The sequence below is a fragment of the Fukomys damarensis genome, unplaced genomic scaffold (assembly GCF_012274545.1).
Source record: "Fukomys damarensis isolate Sample0158 unplaced genomic scaffold, DMR_v1.0_HiC HiC_scaffold_1, whole genome shotgun sequence".
Classification (NCBI taxonomy): Eukaryota; Metazoa; Chordata; class Mammalia; order Rodentia; family Bathyergidae; genus Fukomys; species Fukomys damarensis.
Window position 1 is genome coordinate 57,561,288 of NW_022900913.1, and position 15,959 is coordinate 57,577,246.

The 15,959-nt window shown below is 36.4% G+C and overlaps 1 protein-coding gene across 2 annotated transcripts in view; it reads right to left on the bottom strand.

Moving 5' to 3' along the window:
- The window catches only part of Ankrd31 (ankyrin repeat domain 31), a 199,337-nt gene that overhangs the window by 4,478 nt on the left and 178,900 nt on the right, over positions 1–15,959 (bottom strand). For both annotated transcript variants that reach the window (XM_010635160.2, XM_019209194.2), the window contains one exon: positions 12,145–12,247. In XM_010635160.2, coding sequence (XP_010633462.1) covers positions 12,145–12,247 — 103 coding nt within the window. The remainder of the gene's footprint in view (positions 1–12,144; positions 12,248–15,959) is intronic.

The window sequence follows — 15,959 nt, forward strand, 5'->3', positions numbered from 1 at the left end:
TGGGATACTTAAAAATAAAAAAAAAAAAAAAAAAAGTTTGAAAAACAGCACTTTCATATGGACATTTGTTAATCTAGTAATTTTTGGAAGTAGAGATTTCAATAAAGTAGTGCTAATTTAAACCTTTTATCTCCACTTACCTTACTATTCCCATCATTCATATTTGTCAAATGAGAAAATATAACATATATGAAGTTTATGTGTAAAATTGCTAAGTGTCAATATGTTATGGCTTGTGTCTAGATCCCTTGCACCCAAAGCCTCATGTGCTCATAGGTGGGGCCTTTTGGAGCTGGCTGGATCTAGGTTGTATGACACTGGTTTTAAGGGCACGTGCTAACTAAACTGGTTTAGTGTTGTTGTGGGTATGGGTAGTGGGAGGCCCCATCCTGGGTGTGAGTTGCACCAATCATAGGTTTGTATCATGGATGGAATATAAAGAAGGATGCTTGCTGCTTCTGCTGCCTGTTGCTTGCTGCTGCCTGCCTGCCACATCATCAACCGTTTCTCCCGTGATGCCCCTCTGCCATGTGCAACCTGCCTTGGAGCCAGCTGACTATGGACTAAAACCTCTACACACTGTGAGGAAATAAACTCTAACTTTGGGTGTTCAGTATTTTGTCCCAGCAATGAGAAGAGTAACTAAGACATAGCATTACTTGGCACTTCAAACTAGCTTGTCCTGGTGCTATCCCCCTTGTAACACACAGGAAACATTTTAGGACTACCATCTTTTTTTAAAATCAGGGGTGACTTTATTCTAAACCCTGTAGGGTGTGATAGTTTTGATTTATATCCTTTTCAACAGATCAGCCATGAATACTTCATATAATTGATATTCTAGCCAGAAGCCTTGGCTAGGCTTCTCTTTGTTGGGGCACCTACAGGCACTTCCAGGGTAAACCCATGAAAATGCAACCGGAGGAGTATGTATATCAAAGCACAGATTACAGTAGAATATATGATATGCAGATGTACCAATATGCCACAACGAATATATTATGTATTGCGAACGTAGACTGACTAAATTTTTAAAAAAGAAAACTTTACAATCTTTTCACAGAGCAATTGCCTTTCCATAATGATCAGACCGAAAAAAAAATGACAGCTGCTTACAACAGAACTTTCCCCATCTCCTTTGTCTCGTACTTTCTGCTCCTCTTCTCCACCTCCACTGCACTAGGTTGCCCCACTCTTCCACCATGGCATTCCCTACCCAGTTCCTTCCAGCCAGTGCTGCACTGCATCTTCGGCTTCAACGAGATCCTACAGCCTTTGTTAACTGCTAATTCAAGCTTTCAGTTTTTTTTCTTGTTAACTATTAAAAAACATTTTACATATCTAGGGGAGGGGTGGGTCCAACCAAACATACACACATAGAAAACTGAGCTAAACAAGAGTGATCCCTCATAGGTAAATTAAAAATATAGCAAGTCAACTTCAAATTATGTTCTCAGTTTGACTTTCTAAGTAACTAAAAATTTTAGGTGATTTATTATATAACAGTATGAGCTTCAAACTTATTTGAATCATTGCAAGCAAACAATATTCAGCAAAGTTAGAGCTAAAGAACCTTTGTAGCTACTTTTTGAAGTTGAGCAAACCTTTGTTCTATGTCTACGTGAGTCTATCTAGAAGCATAAATACTAGTAATATTTTTAAATTAACTTTTTTCTTAAAAATATACTATATGCAGTTTGCCATACCTGTTTTGAATAAGTGAAGATATTTTGTGGCTCTATTATTAGTCTTTTGGAAAATAAGTAATTGTCATGTAAAGTAGTCAAAGACACAGTTCCAGAAGTGAGATGCTTTTCTCTGAGATCAAGTCTGGGCTCACTGTTGAGTGTATCCTAGGATGTCCCTCTGCAGTTTCAGGACTTCTACTGCTGAGTTTTTAGCACCTTTGCACATCCTCCAGGTATAGCTTGTAGTATAGACTTTCTCCACTGTGTCCTGGTTCCCTCCTCCTGCCCAGGTAACAATCTAGGAGATTTCTTATCTATAATTGTTTCTGTGTTTTGATAATATTGCATATATGCCTAGCATTTTTTGACATTTAAATCCTTGCACAAACATGTGAGACAAGAGCAATAATCTAATTAGAAAACAGATTTAAATATTATTTTCTTGATGTAATAATTCATTATAATACTCAATATATTGTTATATAATAGAAACTTAAGTGACAAATTTTCCCCACCAATCCAGTCTTTCCTCTTGCTGCAAGAGGATACTACTACTCCCACCAAGCTTTGGGCTCATGAAGAAAGATGGAAATAAAAGGACTGTGAGCAAGTCACACATAAAGAGCTCTGCCTCCATATTGAAAGGCTCCCCAATAGTAGAGTTTTGCTTCTACTTTTCACAGTTATTTTGGGGAAATAAGGTTGAAAGAAGAATTGAAGCAGTGAGATTCAGATATTGCCTATAAAATGTTTAAATTCAGTATCTTTTAATAGATTTTTCTCTGGCTCCATGTCGTGATTCACGTATGAAGCATGGCACAGAGACTCACATGTTGAAGGCAATTATTTCCAATGTAACAATATTCAGGAGTGGGGCCTAGAGGGATGTATGGGTCCACTGATGGATCCCTTAGCTGGATGGCTAGTAGGAGGTGGGACATAATAGGAGGAAGAAGTCACTGGGGCACACCTTTGAAGGGTATATCCTGTCTGCAGCCCCTTCCTCTCTCAATGGCTCTCTTCTGGTCTACCATGAGGTTTGCACCTTTCTTCCACCATGCTATTCTACCATGATGTTTTTGCCTTAGAGCCAACCATGGGTTGAAACTGAGCCAAAATAAATGCTTTCTCCTCTACATTGTATATGTCTAGGTAGTTTATCCCAGCAATGGAAAGCTAACCAATATAGTCCATTAATAATTGTTACTGGCACATGAGAAGATCTTAGAAAGTTCTGCGATTGTGATCTGCAGTAGTATAATCTGACAGGTAAAACACTCTAAGACCAGAAACAAAGATACACACACATACTCACACAGTCTGACAATGTTACTTATTTTTCTCTGTAACATTAACAGTCCTCAATGTGAAGATGATTATGTGGAATAGCACCTAAAGGAACCCAGTCACCTTCTGGCTCTGGGGCTTTAAGGGGATAATTAAAAAAGAAATTCTATCAAAATCTAAAGAATTTTTGTGAATGAAGAAGGAAAAAAATTAAAACCCTGAGTTGGGCATGGTGGCGCACACCTATAATCCTGGCACTTGGGAGGATGAGGCAGGAGCATTGCTGTGAGTTCCAGACTAGCCTGGGCTACATAGTGAGTTCCAGGTTAGTCTCAACTACATAGTGTGACCCTGTCTCAAAACCCCTCCCCTGAAAAAAACCCTCAGAAGTCACTTAATCTCTTCTTAGGTCAAATAATTGTTTTTTCTTTATAATAACCAAGGACATACACTTATAACTTTGTGACAAAGATTTTTTCCATTAGAAAATGAAAGCACTCAAGTCTATCTAATTAATCCCTTATCCCTTTCATTTTCATTTTAACTTGAGGTAGATGGCCTAAGCAAAGGAAACAGTCGCTAAGATGTTAACAAAATCTCTATATAGTAGCACATTTAACACAACTGGAAAATAACCATTTATGTGGATGTTTGGCTTTTCTTACTGCCTCTCACTTCCAAAATGGACTACATAGCTAAGGAACTACCTGGGTCATAGATGAGATGGGAAGAAATAAATCTTCCTCAAGTAATATCATAAAATGTTAGATGTCCTACAAGTCTACTTAAACTTTACTGTCAGATTCATTACTATGCAAAAGAATGGACACATGCAACTATTACTGTTATTTAGTTGCCCAAATTAATAACTCAAAATGACATGTTAATTTAGGTAAAAAATTACTTTTACTTGAGAAAGGAAAAATGGTGGAATTAAGACTGGTAGTGAAATACAGCTTCTGCCTAACCTGGAATTGAGACACCTAGAAAAGAAACTTAAATAAAAATGTAGGTCTCAAGAAATGGAGAGGAAGCTGACAGGAAAATAAGAAGATAGAGAAGGTGGAGAAATGGAGTACAAAGTAGGGAAAAGAATGATGCAGGCTGGAATGTTAGACCTGGCTTCCAAGAAAGCAGGGCCTGTCTGCTGACACAGGACGCAGGGGGGGCTAGCTTTGGAGAAGAAATCTAGAGGAGCACTGCCATATTTGAGAAGGTTTAAATCAGGAGCCATTAGGGAAGGGGTTGTTTAAAACTGAGCTACAGAATACCTATAAAACAAGGACACTTTAGGATTTCTGGAGCTAGCCTCTCACAGTAACTAGGTGGGAGATGGACCCAAAAGACCACTGCATAGAGGGCATGGGCTAGATATAGACACCCTGAGAAGTCAAGCTCAGGCCAGGAAGTACCTGGGGCCTTGCCCTTCATGGTGACAAACCATGCCAGTTGTGTGTGGGTTTCAGAGGAGGCTAGGCCTGAAAGAGCTGGCATTAATTCTAGGGAACTGCATGACCCCAATCCACCCTTCTGCCTGTATCCAAATAGAGCTCAGTGGTCTGTTTCACCATCTGCCAATGTGATCAGAGATACACCTTGGCTTGGACAGTGGCCATAGCCTGGAATGTATAGACACAGGGGCCTCTGGAGTAGGGAAGGGGAGCACATCATAAACCACAGGCCATAAGCTAGGTGGAGAAAGCAGTGGATTGGGGTACACAGAGAAGCATGGAAACTGAGAGTTGCTAGAGTGGGCTATAGCCCTACAGTAGGGAACCACTGACCGACTACATACAACAGGAAACATGAGGCAGGACTCAGCATTCATACGGAATAATGTCACTGTAGAAACAAAACAGACCTTAGTAGTGACTCGTTATCCTTTCCCGTATCTGGTGGATTACAATAATGCAAACGCTTAGAAGAAACCATTCAAAAACAGGACTTTCTTGGACTCATTTCTCTTTTTTTTCATTGGCTTTTTAGTTTTTTTTCTTTTCTTCTCTTTATTTTGCTGTTTGTTTTTTTTTTTTCTTTTTTTCTTTGGGCTTGTTCTTTGTTTTTGTTTTCAGACAGGGTCTTGCCACATAGTTCAGCTTGCTCTTGAACTCACTATGTAGTCATTATGTATGCAGCTTAGCGAGGCCTCAAAGTTGCAGTGAACCTCCTGCCTCACCCTCTTGAGTGCTAAGATTACAGGAGTACTTCGCATGACTAGCACTTCTTGTTTGTTCTTTTCTGATAATTTTATTTAATTCTATTAATTTTCTTTTCCCCCTTGATAGAACTCTTTAACTCATTTTTCTCTCCTTCCATCTTTCAAATTTCCTTTCATTTTTCCCTTTTCCACCTTCTCCATTTTTATAATATTACTATTAAAGTTTATTGCTATTTATTTAGTTGACTCTGCTATTATTACTGAATTATACTGTAAATGGTGGTATAATTATTGAATTTAGTATCTACTCTACATCTACATTTGGCTTGTCTGTATATCTATACTATAATTACAGACTTCTTTTCTATTGTTAAAGGTGGTACAGTGGTTGCTTTTATCAGTTCTTACGGTATATGTCAATATCCAGTTTCTCTGACTCTGTTATTTTTGCTGATTTCATTGCTATTGCCAGTGGGACACAGTAGTTACTATTAACTGATTTTTTACTCTGTGCCAATATCTGTCTTGTCTTTGTGTCAACAATGCTACAATTCATTTCTGGAGAACTAGGTACTGACCCAATTACAGTGCACCCTCCCCTCCTCAAATTAATGGCAGCTGTCAGATCTTGGGACAGAGGCAAAGGCATACAGTTACCACACCCAGAAAAATGAAACTAGAAATCAATGGAAAATGAAACTGTGCCAACACACAGACATTAAATATTCTTTTTAATAGTCATACACACACACACACACACACACACATATACACACACACACGCAAATCAAGGAAAAATTAGTCCCTAGAATCAACTGAAAATGACAGTACAACATACCAGAACCAATAGAACCCAATGAGGGATTCTCTAAGTGGGACATTTATAGCTATCAATGTCCATATCAGAAAAACATAATGATATACCTCAAGGTTCCAGAAAAACAAAAACAATCCAAATCTAAAACTAATACAATGAAGGAAAATACAAAGAGCATAAATTAATGAAATTGAGACTAAACAAATAACATAAATAATGAGCTGGCTTGTTGAAAGAATGAATGAAATATATAAACCCTTAGCCAATCTTACGAAAGAATGAATGAACCCATACCAAAGTAATTAGAAACAAAAAACATAAAGTTACAATGGACATGACTGAAATCCAGAAAACTACTTTAAAAACTACTTTAAAAACCTGTACTCCAATAAATTGAAGGAGCCAGAAGAAATAGATAGATTGAGATACATATAAAATAACCAAAACCGAATCAAGGAGATATAAAAACCCTGAGTATTTCAATAACAGGCAACAAAATTGAGGCAGTAATAAAAAATATCTACCAACCAAGAATAGCAGCCCAAGACCTGAAGGATTTACCACTGAATTCTACAAGTACTTCGAGGAAGAGAGAATGCCAATACACTTGAAACTCTTTAATGAAAATGAAAGGATGGAGTACTGCCAAACTCATTCCAAAAAGCCAGCATTATCTTTATTCCCAAATTGGATAAAGACAACTGAAAAAGAAAACTATAGGCCAATCTTTTTAATGAACATAGATGCAAAGGTCCTCAACAAGACACTGGCAAATAGAATGCAACAAATCATTAAAAAGATCATACAGCATGACCAAGTATGTGTTATCCCAGGGATGCAAGGATGATTCAACATACATAAACCAGTAAATGTAATACATCACAAATAGAAGCAAAGACAAAAATCAAACGATCATCTCAATAGACACAGAAAGTCCTTTTAAAAAATCCAACATCTGTTTATGACAAAGATCTTGAAGAAAACAGGTATAGAAGGACCTTATATGAGTCTGATAAAAGCCATATATGACACACCTATTGCCAACATCATATTAAATAGGAAAAAATTGAAAGATTTTCCTCTAAAATCAGGAACAAGACAAGGATGTCCACTATCACCACTCTCATTCATTATAGTACTTGAAACTTTTAAAAGGATACGTATTGAAAAGGAAAAATGCAAACTCATTATACATAGAAGACACAATCCTTTATATAGAAGACAAAAAATTCCACCAAAAGATCTCAGAACCAATATATTTAGCAGGGTAGCAGGATACAAAGTCAACACACAAAAACCGGTAGTGTTCATATACACCAATAATAAACCCACCAAAAAAGAATTTAGGAAAGTAATACCATTTGCAATAGCTTCAAGAAAAATTAAATATTTAGGAATTAACCTAACCAAGTTAAAGATCTCTATAATGAAAACTATAGTACTCTATAAAAAGAGATCAAAGAGGATATCAGAAAATGGAAATATATTCCCTATTCCTGAGTGGGTAGAACCAATAATGTCAAAATGGCCATACTTATAAAACTCATATATAGATTTAATGCAATTCCAATTAAAGTAACAGAAGCATTCCTCAGGGAACTAGAAAAAAATACTAAAATTCATACGGGGCCAGAAGATACGCAGAATATTAAAAGCAATCCTGGGTAAGAGCAAAGCAGGAGACATCACAATCCAAGATTTCAAGTTATATTACACAGTGAAAGTGATAAAAATGACATGGTACTGGCTCTAGGAGTTCTGTGCCAGGAACTAGGGAAAAAAAGTATCATCATGATACCACATATGTTGAATCAGAAATATAATTGCAGGGCCGGGGATTTAGTTTAGTGGTTCCGATGCCTGCCTTGCAAGCACAAGGACCCAAGTTTGATCCCCGGTACCCCCCACCAAAATGTATATATTATTCCAATAAAACAAAAATGACTATTATTTCTGTAGGTGGTAAAATGTATGTCCTTTCTAGTTATATTGGGAAAAAATTCCACTATGGCTATTTTAATATAAAGTCTAATGTCTTTTTAAATAAAAAATAAAAGAAACTCATAGAGCAAATAAGATGGAGTATTGCTTGATTTTATATTTAAAGTCAAATTAATAATTTGATATAGATTTATATATAACATCAAAAGTCATCTTTAAAAATGACTATAATCAGGAAACAGATCTGAAGTATAATTACTTTTAAGATTAAATCTATGTAGGCTTTCATTTAAGGCGGTGATACTAAAATCTAGTAGGTTTATTCAGCTCAACTGAGTTCAGAGTACTTGATTTTATAAATGTCTTCAGTTTTTGTATATTTGGTTGTGCAGGAAGAACCTCAAAAAAGAAGCTCCTGCTGGGTATGGTGTCACATACAGTAATCCTAGGTGCTCAGGAGGCTAAGGTGGGAGGATCAAAAGTTTTACCTAGTCTAGGTAAATTAGTAAGTTCCTGTCTCAAAATAAAATTTTTAAAAGGGCTAGGGGTGTAGCTGAGTGACAGAGTGCTTGCCTAGCATGTATGAGGTCCTAGGTCTGATACCTAACACCAAAAAGAAAAGGGGAAAAAAAGCCCTCCTAAATAATCTAATACATGTAAAATAACCTAGCATGGGATCTGGCACATGGCAGATGATTTTTCTTCTTGTTCCTCTCTTATTAGTAGATGTATTCTCTATGTTGTAAATTAGGTCAAAGGAGTGTTAATTATGATGACAGGACGAAAAAAATATGATTACAAGAAGATAAAGGGCCAACAGCTGTAAATAAGAGCTGAAATAAACACCCTATGTTCTGTTATCAGGAACCCATCTTCCTTAGGTTTTTTGTTCTCAGCCACATCAAAGAGAAGCACCTGTGAACGTGTTCTATTACATATACTTTCACAGAGAAAAGAAACACAGTCATGGCACTGAAATGTAGAAAACTGTCCTTAAAGTCATTTATTTACAACAGATTAGCAGGAGGTGAACTATTATTTTATCAAAACTGGAAAAGCATGTTCTAATTTTCAAAGGAACAAATGATGCTAGTGTCCATAAAATATGTAATCAGTATGTCTTGAGTGATGGTGGGGGAAGACTTCAGAGAACACTGTTTTTTCTTTCTTGCTTAAATTCATTTATGTTAGTGTGTTTTAAGTAGCTTGGTACTATGGTGACAAAAAACATAAATACATAAAATTAGATTCCAAATAAAAAGTAAAATGTGATCTATTTTAATAGGACATTTAAAAGAAAGTGTGCCAAGATATATCCATATATAATAATCACAAATTATGCAGAAGTTTGAGAATGCTCATTTTTTCCTTCTAGTTGTACTGAAATACCAGTGAAAAGTACCTAAATGATACTGCTGCACAGGCATAGAAAGAGGCTTGGGAGGAAGCTATGAAATTGCAAGGGAAAACACACCATGCACTCACTTCATTTTAAAGCTTACAAGGACATTTGGGATAATAGATGCTTCAAGAGTTTCATCAACAGAACTATGATTTAACCCATTTATGCAGAAGACTGCAATTTTTTGAATTTTTACATGAAATTCATATATTTTACCTAGAAAAATTCAAGGAACGAGAATTTGAAGAGAAACAATTTTATTATGCTCTGTTATAATAGGTGCTCTGAAATTGGATATTAAAGAGGTAAAAGGTCTGGGTTTTGTTTTTTGTTTGTTTTTTTTTTTTGGTACCAGGGATCAAACTTGGATCCTTGTGCTTGCAAGGCAGGTGGCAGAACCACTGAGCTAAATCCCTGGCCCAGGTCTGGGCTTTAAACTAGGCATGGTGGTACACACCCGTGATTATAGCTACTTGGGAGGTTGACATAGGAGGATTTTAAGTCCGAGGTCAGCCTGGGCAATTTACTCAGATTTTGTCTCAAAATAAAAATAAAAAGGTCTGGAGTTGTGGCTCGGTGCTTGAGTCCTTAACGCAGTAGAATACGGCCTTGTGTTTAAATCCTCAGAAACAAAAATAAAAAGGGGAGGCCTTCTATGTTTAACATCTTTAATTATAAATGCATACCCTCAATGTGTTCACGTACTACATTTTAATAATGGAATCCATCAAAACATTCGCTTCAGTTACTAATTAATTTTTGTGAAGAATTCAGACTAAAACTCTTCCATCATTCTGAGATTATCTTAGTCACTTTCTCATCTGCTAAGATACAATATCTGATAGCTACAACTTAAAGGACAAGTTTATTTTTGTTCACATTTCAGTTCATGGTCATTTGGCTTCAATGAAGAGACGGCATACAGAGAAAGCAGAGGAAAAGCTGTTCATCTCATGGTAACCAGGAAGCAGAGTGAAGGGTCCTGGAGTTCTCAACTGAAAGATTCATAGCCTGGCAACCTTGAGCCTGATGAGATCAGTGGAGTCTTTCAGATTTCTCATATGCCTTCAAGGCATCTTTCCTATTATCCTGATATAAGTACATGGCTTCTTTTTAATTGTAATCTTTTCAGCAACCAAGCTCTTTACTGTTCCAACTTTGTAGGCCTGTTCTTTTTGGCAAAATTGAAAACTTTTAAAACGAGCTCTTTGGGACCAAGGATTTAGCTCAGTGGCACCGCACCTGCCGTGCAAGTGCAAGGTCCCAAGTTCAATCTCCGGTACCAAAAATAAATAAATAAATAAATAAATAAATAAATAAATAAATAAATAAATAAATAAATAAAAAATAATATGAGCTCCTTGTTCCTAATTTTCAGCCTGATTTAAAACCTGGTTAAGGCTGGGCATGGTGGCGCACACCTGTAATCCCAGTACTTGGGAGGCTGAGGCAGGAGGATGACTGTGAGTTCGAGACTAGCCTGGGCTACATAATGAGTTACAGGTCAGTCTCATCTATGTAGTAAGACCCGGTTTCAAAAAAATCAGAACAAAAATGAAAACCTGGTTAAAAGCAGCAAGCAGTATCCATGTTATAAACTGAACATTGGGGCTGCCTTGAAATTTCCTCTGTCAGATTAGTTTATCACCTTTAATCTCAGTCTCTCAAATTCAGGATGAACAAAATGTACATAAATTTTCTGCCAGGGCATAATATATATCCTGATGCCCAACAGCCACTGGAGTCCTTGCTCCCAACTGAAAACTTCTGAGCCTGGTCTTTATCATCTTCCTTTTAATCATCATTTTGGCGTTCTGAGATCTGACACCAACACATTACACTAAGTCAAAGAAGTCTGATACAGATGGTCATATATTATATGATTCCATTTATATAACACGTTCAGAATAGGGACACTCCTTCAGACAGGAAGCAGACTGGGGATAGTAGAGGACAGTGAGTAACAGCTAAATGGGCACAGGGTTTCTTTCTGGGGTGATGAAAGTATTTTCGAATTACACCCAAGTATGGTTGCACAACACTGTGAATATACTAAATGCCACTGAGTTTTTCACTTTAAAACAATTAATTATAATGGTTATTTTAAAAATTAGTTGTAAATTTTTCAGTAAAGGGAAAAAAACTAATGCTTTTTAAGGAGATTTGAGTATTTTTTTTAAAATTCCACAACTAAGAAATGGATCTATTAGACAGAACACTATGTTGCTTTACAAGGGTTTATGTGTATATGGTTGGAGTAAGTAGTCCTACTTGATTATTCCAAAGAGTAGCTTCTCAGATTCAGATTTGCTGGTAAATTTCTAACAGTGTATTGGTGTAAAGTTTCTAATTTCATTTTCAGTACACTACAGCTGCCATCATTGATACCTAATTGTGGACTTTTAAGCTACTTTGTCAAAAATCTTTCCTTTTTAAAACACAAAGAGTTAATAAGCATCTCAAGCTTTTTTTTCTTTTTAAATGACGCCTGAACTTTCAGATTACTCTAGTGTTTCCTGTTTTGCTTGGCATATCATCATGAACAATCTTTTTATTTCTTTGAGGTAGGAGTATATTTTTATTTCATAATGCAATAATCAAATTATTAAGTGTGTTTGTGCAGCTCAAAAGAAAAAAGATGTATTAAGGGGAAAGGAACACTGATCCAGTTGCAAGGAACACTTAAACCAAGTTTTATGTTTGATTTATCATCTTTGTATATTATAAACATTTATTTAACTTGTTGAAGTTTGAAGTAAAAAGTTACCAAAATGTGTGCCGAACAATAATCATTAAAATGTTTGAAGCATACAACAAAACAAAACAAGACAAAACAAAACAAAACACATACCTGGAAGACAAGTTTGATGTTGCTGAGATACTATGTCTAGTTCTGGAGGTAAAGATACTTCCTCAGAAACATACTTTAAAAGCTCCTTTCCAAGATATGTTACCTGCATGTAATTTAAAACACAACCGAAAAATCATACATTCTGTAAGGGACAAATGCATCTATTTCCCAAAAATAGTAATTTGTAAAGTATTGATTATTATACACCAAACTATAGCTCGTGGCCAAATCTAGCCTGTCATCTTTCTGTAAATAACATTTTATTGGAATAGAGTGACACTCATTTCCTTAGCGCTTCTGGCTGCTTTTGTGAAGAAACAGAAATGAGGAGTTGTGAAAGAGACTACGTGCCCATGAAATCTAAAATATTTATCTAGTTCTTCAAAAAAAATTTTCTGATTCTCCATTGTATATCATTCATTCTTTCATACATTCGCTTGTTCAACAACCATTAACATAGCATCTGATACTTATAAACTTCAAAAAAGTAACAGTACATTAATATAATTAAGCCATATAAGTAATGGTACTCTTCAAGAAAAGAACCAGTAACCTGATGAGATTAGTAACATTTCAGGACTAGACATCCATTTAAAAATTCTTGATTGTGAACATACATATTATTATCAGCCCCAAAGGCCAGAGTTTAAAAATATCTGTACATGAATGGGCAAGGCTACAGCTGCTGGGAAATAACTGCCAAAAATATTCTGGGCCCAAAGGTCTCTGGATTCTCTACTCTTTAGTCTACCTTGTAGGCTCAGTGTGGGCAAAACATCAAGTCTCAACTTGAACATCCTTTCCTTGTTTTCCTATAATTGCTAAACTCAAGTAATGGCCATACTCTAGGCTCTCATAGAGAGGTGGTGTCATTTCTTAAATTCTTATTTGTGTTCCTATCTCTGCCATTAATATTTATCCCACTTAAATAGAATTATATTTTAATGTGCCTTGTTTCCATCAAACCATAAGCTTCTTGAGGTTGTCTGTGCCCTGTTCATTTTTATAGCTTTAGCACATCAGAGTGCTGACTTTATTCAATAAAAGACTGAAGTTCCAACACTTAAACAAAATTCATAAATTCCCAGTCTCATTTTTATGTTTGTTAAAAAAGAACCTTCAGTTTACCAAGTACTGAACATTAAAAGAGATAATGCACAAAAAGCATTTGGCATACTGTCTGGCATTTCCTGATGGCCTTTAAATTGGAAAGCATAAGAAAAGTATAGCGGATGTGTGAAGTATAGGAGAAACCCTTCAGGCTCAATCCCACAACTAAAAAAAGCTTCCAAAAGCTTTTTTTTTTTTTTTTTTTTTTTTTTTTTAAAGTATACCTGGTCTGTCCAGTGTGCCAATCCCTCCTATTTGCCACGGAAAGGAGATGAGATGCCCTTGAATGCTTCTCTAAACAACTAACAATTAGAAACAATGTATTTTACATATGTTACACCCTGACAATGCCCAACACACCTTACATACTCATTAAAGTAGTCTTCACCAACTACAGAGATAATATATATAATAATATAGGATACTGAGAAATGTTGAATGACTAGATCTAAGTCAATGACTCTCATTCTAAGGTGAAGATTAGAATTGCTTGGTAAGCTATTTAACTACTGCCTCTTCGTTCCTGGCCCAGACTATCCACTGGCCCTGAGTCTGGGGTCCACTAGGCATGGGTGGTTTTTGAAAGCCTCCCAAGTAATTCTAATGTATAGCCATGATTGAAAATTGTTGCCTACATCATAAAACTTTAAAACCGTGAAGACAGGAAGTAGTTTGGCCTTCCATCTGGTAATTACACTGCCATATTGGATGATGCCTTATAGCTGGTAGGCAGTGGCAGTTGGAGAAGTCAGGGATGCCCGCTGAGAGTAAGCTCCAAGATCCCCTTGGTGAAGCTGCACAGCCACCCAGCTACTTGGATAGGAGTGAGTCACATCTGTATCTAGTGATTGTGTTGCTTTGTCTGATGTAGTGCTCTGTCAGATGTAGAGCAAGACCTAGTTTTCTGGCATTTCGTGCCTGACGACTAATCATCCTTGACTCTACACCCTCACTATAATTCTCAGAACTAATCAGTAAATGTGTTCATTTGCTGGTGCAGCCAAAAGCTCCTTTCATCAAGAAATGACTGTGAATGTCCTTTGAGACAAGAGGAAGCAGAAGTTTTGGAGGTAAACTTTAAAAGAGAAGACTTTAGAAGAAATTTTAAATAATTGTAAGAAACTTACTGGGGTTGTTTTCCAGCCTGAGGTATTCAAATAAAAGTACATGAGTTTCTCATAGAAGGTTTTAAAGCTCTGCTTTCTTTTTTTGGGGGGGTAATCTTAAAAAGAAATCTAATCTGCTCAATAATCTGTAGGAATACCTTATAGCCAAGAATTTCCCTGTATTTTAGTGTCTATATTTGCATAGGACTGTAATTGGCTTGGCTAATGAGAAAACACTAAGCAATGTGGTATGTAAATGAGGCAGTGTGTATGCTACTGATGTTACAACAGCTATTCAAAGCCGGAAAAGCAGAACCAGGAAATGGCCAAAAAGTGGAAGAATTGAATCATTACTGGGCACACTGCATCATGGGGGATGCTAAGGTCAAAAGAACCAAAGCCTCAGCAATCAGTAACAAAACCTTGCTGTGAGCAAAGATTCAGTATCAGCAAAACAGTATAATCTATCATAATTTTAAAAATCTTAATAGTGAGAAGAGTTTTTCACAGGCAAATGTTAATGTTTAACATTCATTATGAATTATGAATCCATGAAAAGGACTGAGCAAGGGGGCAGGGTGAACTGAAAGCAGATCACCTGGTGATTCTAGAGATGGGGAAAATTTTAGGGTGTAGAAAAACTGCAAGAGATAAAATTGAGAATATTTTGCTATAACTGAAGGAATTGAAACACTACTAGCAACTACCATAAAGGTTTAGGCCAATGAGGGTGAATCTTTAAGAGCTTTTAATAACAAAGTGCTGGCTATGGCACATGTCCCATAGGTTTGCCACCACTGGTATGTAGAGTTGGGGCAGAATTTGGGGTAGTGCAGGAGCTAAGGATGGGAGTGGGCAAAGCTGGGTTAGACAAAAAAAAGAAAACAAACTGTGCCTAACACTGGTACCTTGAGGCTTATTACAATGGCTAGTGGAGGTTATTGGTATCTATTATTTGAAGCAGTAAATGGAGGACTAATAATACATACGTTTCTGAGAGAATCACTGTAAGACAGAGTTGGAGGAACACTGGACCACAAGGGTGTCAGTCACCACTGACAGGGCTTGTAACTCAGAAGCCAGAAATGAGGGGTCTGAATGAAAACATTTCTTTTTGAGAAAAGTATTTTCTTTAGTAATCTGTGGATATTGCTATGTGCAGAAATGAAAATTCAGGGTAATTTTTGTCAGCCTCAGGCTTCTTGCCCATTCCTTTTATATTTAAGGGAAGATTTTTGCCTGATTAGAATAATAGTAACATGTATTAACTACATTATCAATGCATCAGTGGTCTCAAATTTTCCATCCAGAGTCACAAGGACCTGAACTTCACTGAGAGGGAAAATGAAGATTGGGGCAATAAAGTTTCTGAGATGAGATAAGGACCAAAGAAGAGGAGATGCAGTCACAGGCACAGCTATGCTTGCAGAAATGCTGCCAAGTATAGTCGTGGGTGAAAGCACATAGCATATCACAGCAGAGATATAAGCACAAAACTAGCTTAGAGATCTTTCGCATTTATTTTAGAAAAATATTTCATCATTAAAAATATGTATCTTTCCATTTGAATATGAAATTAAAGACAAATTTAAGAATGAC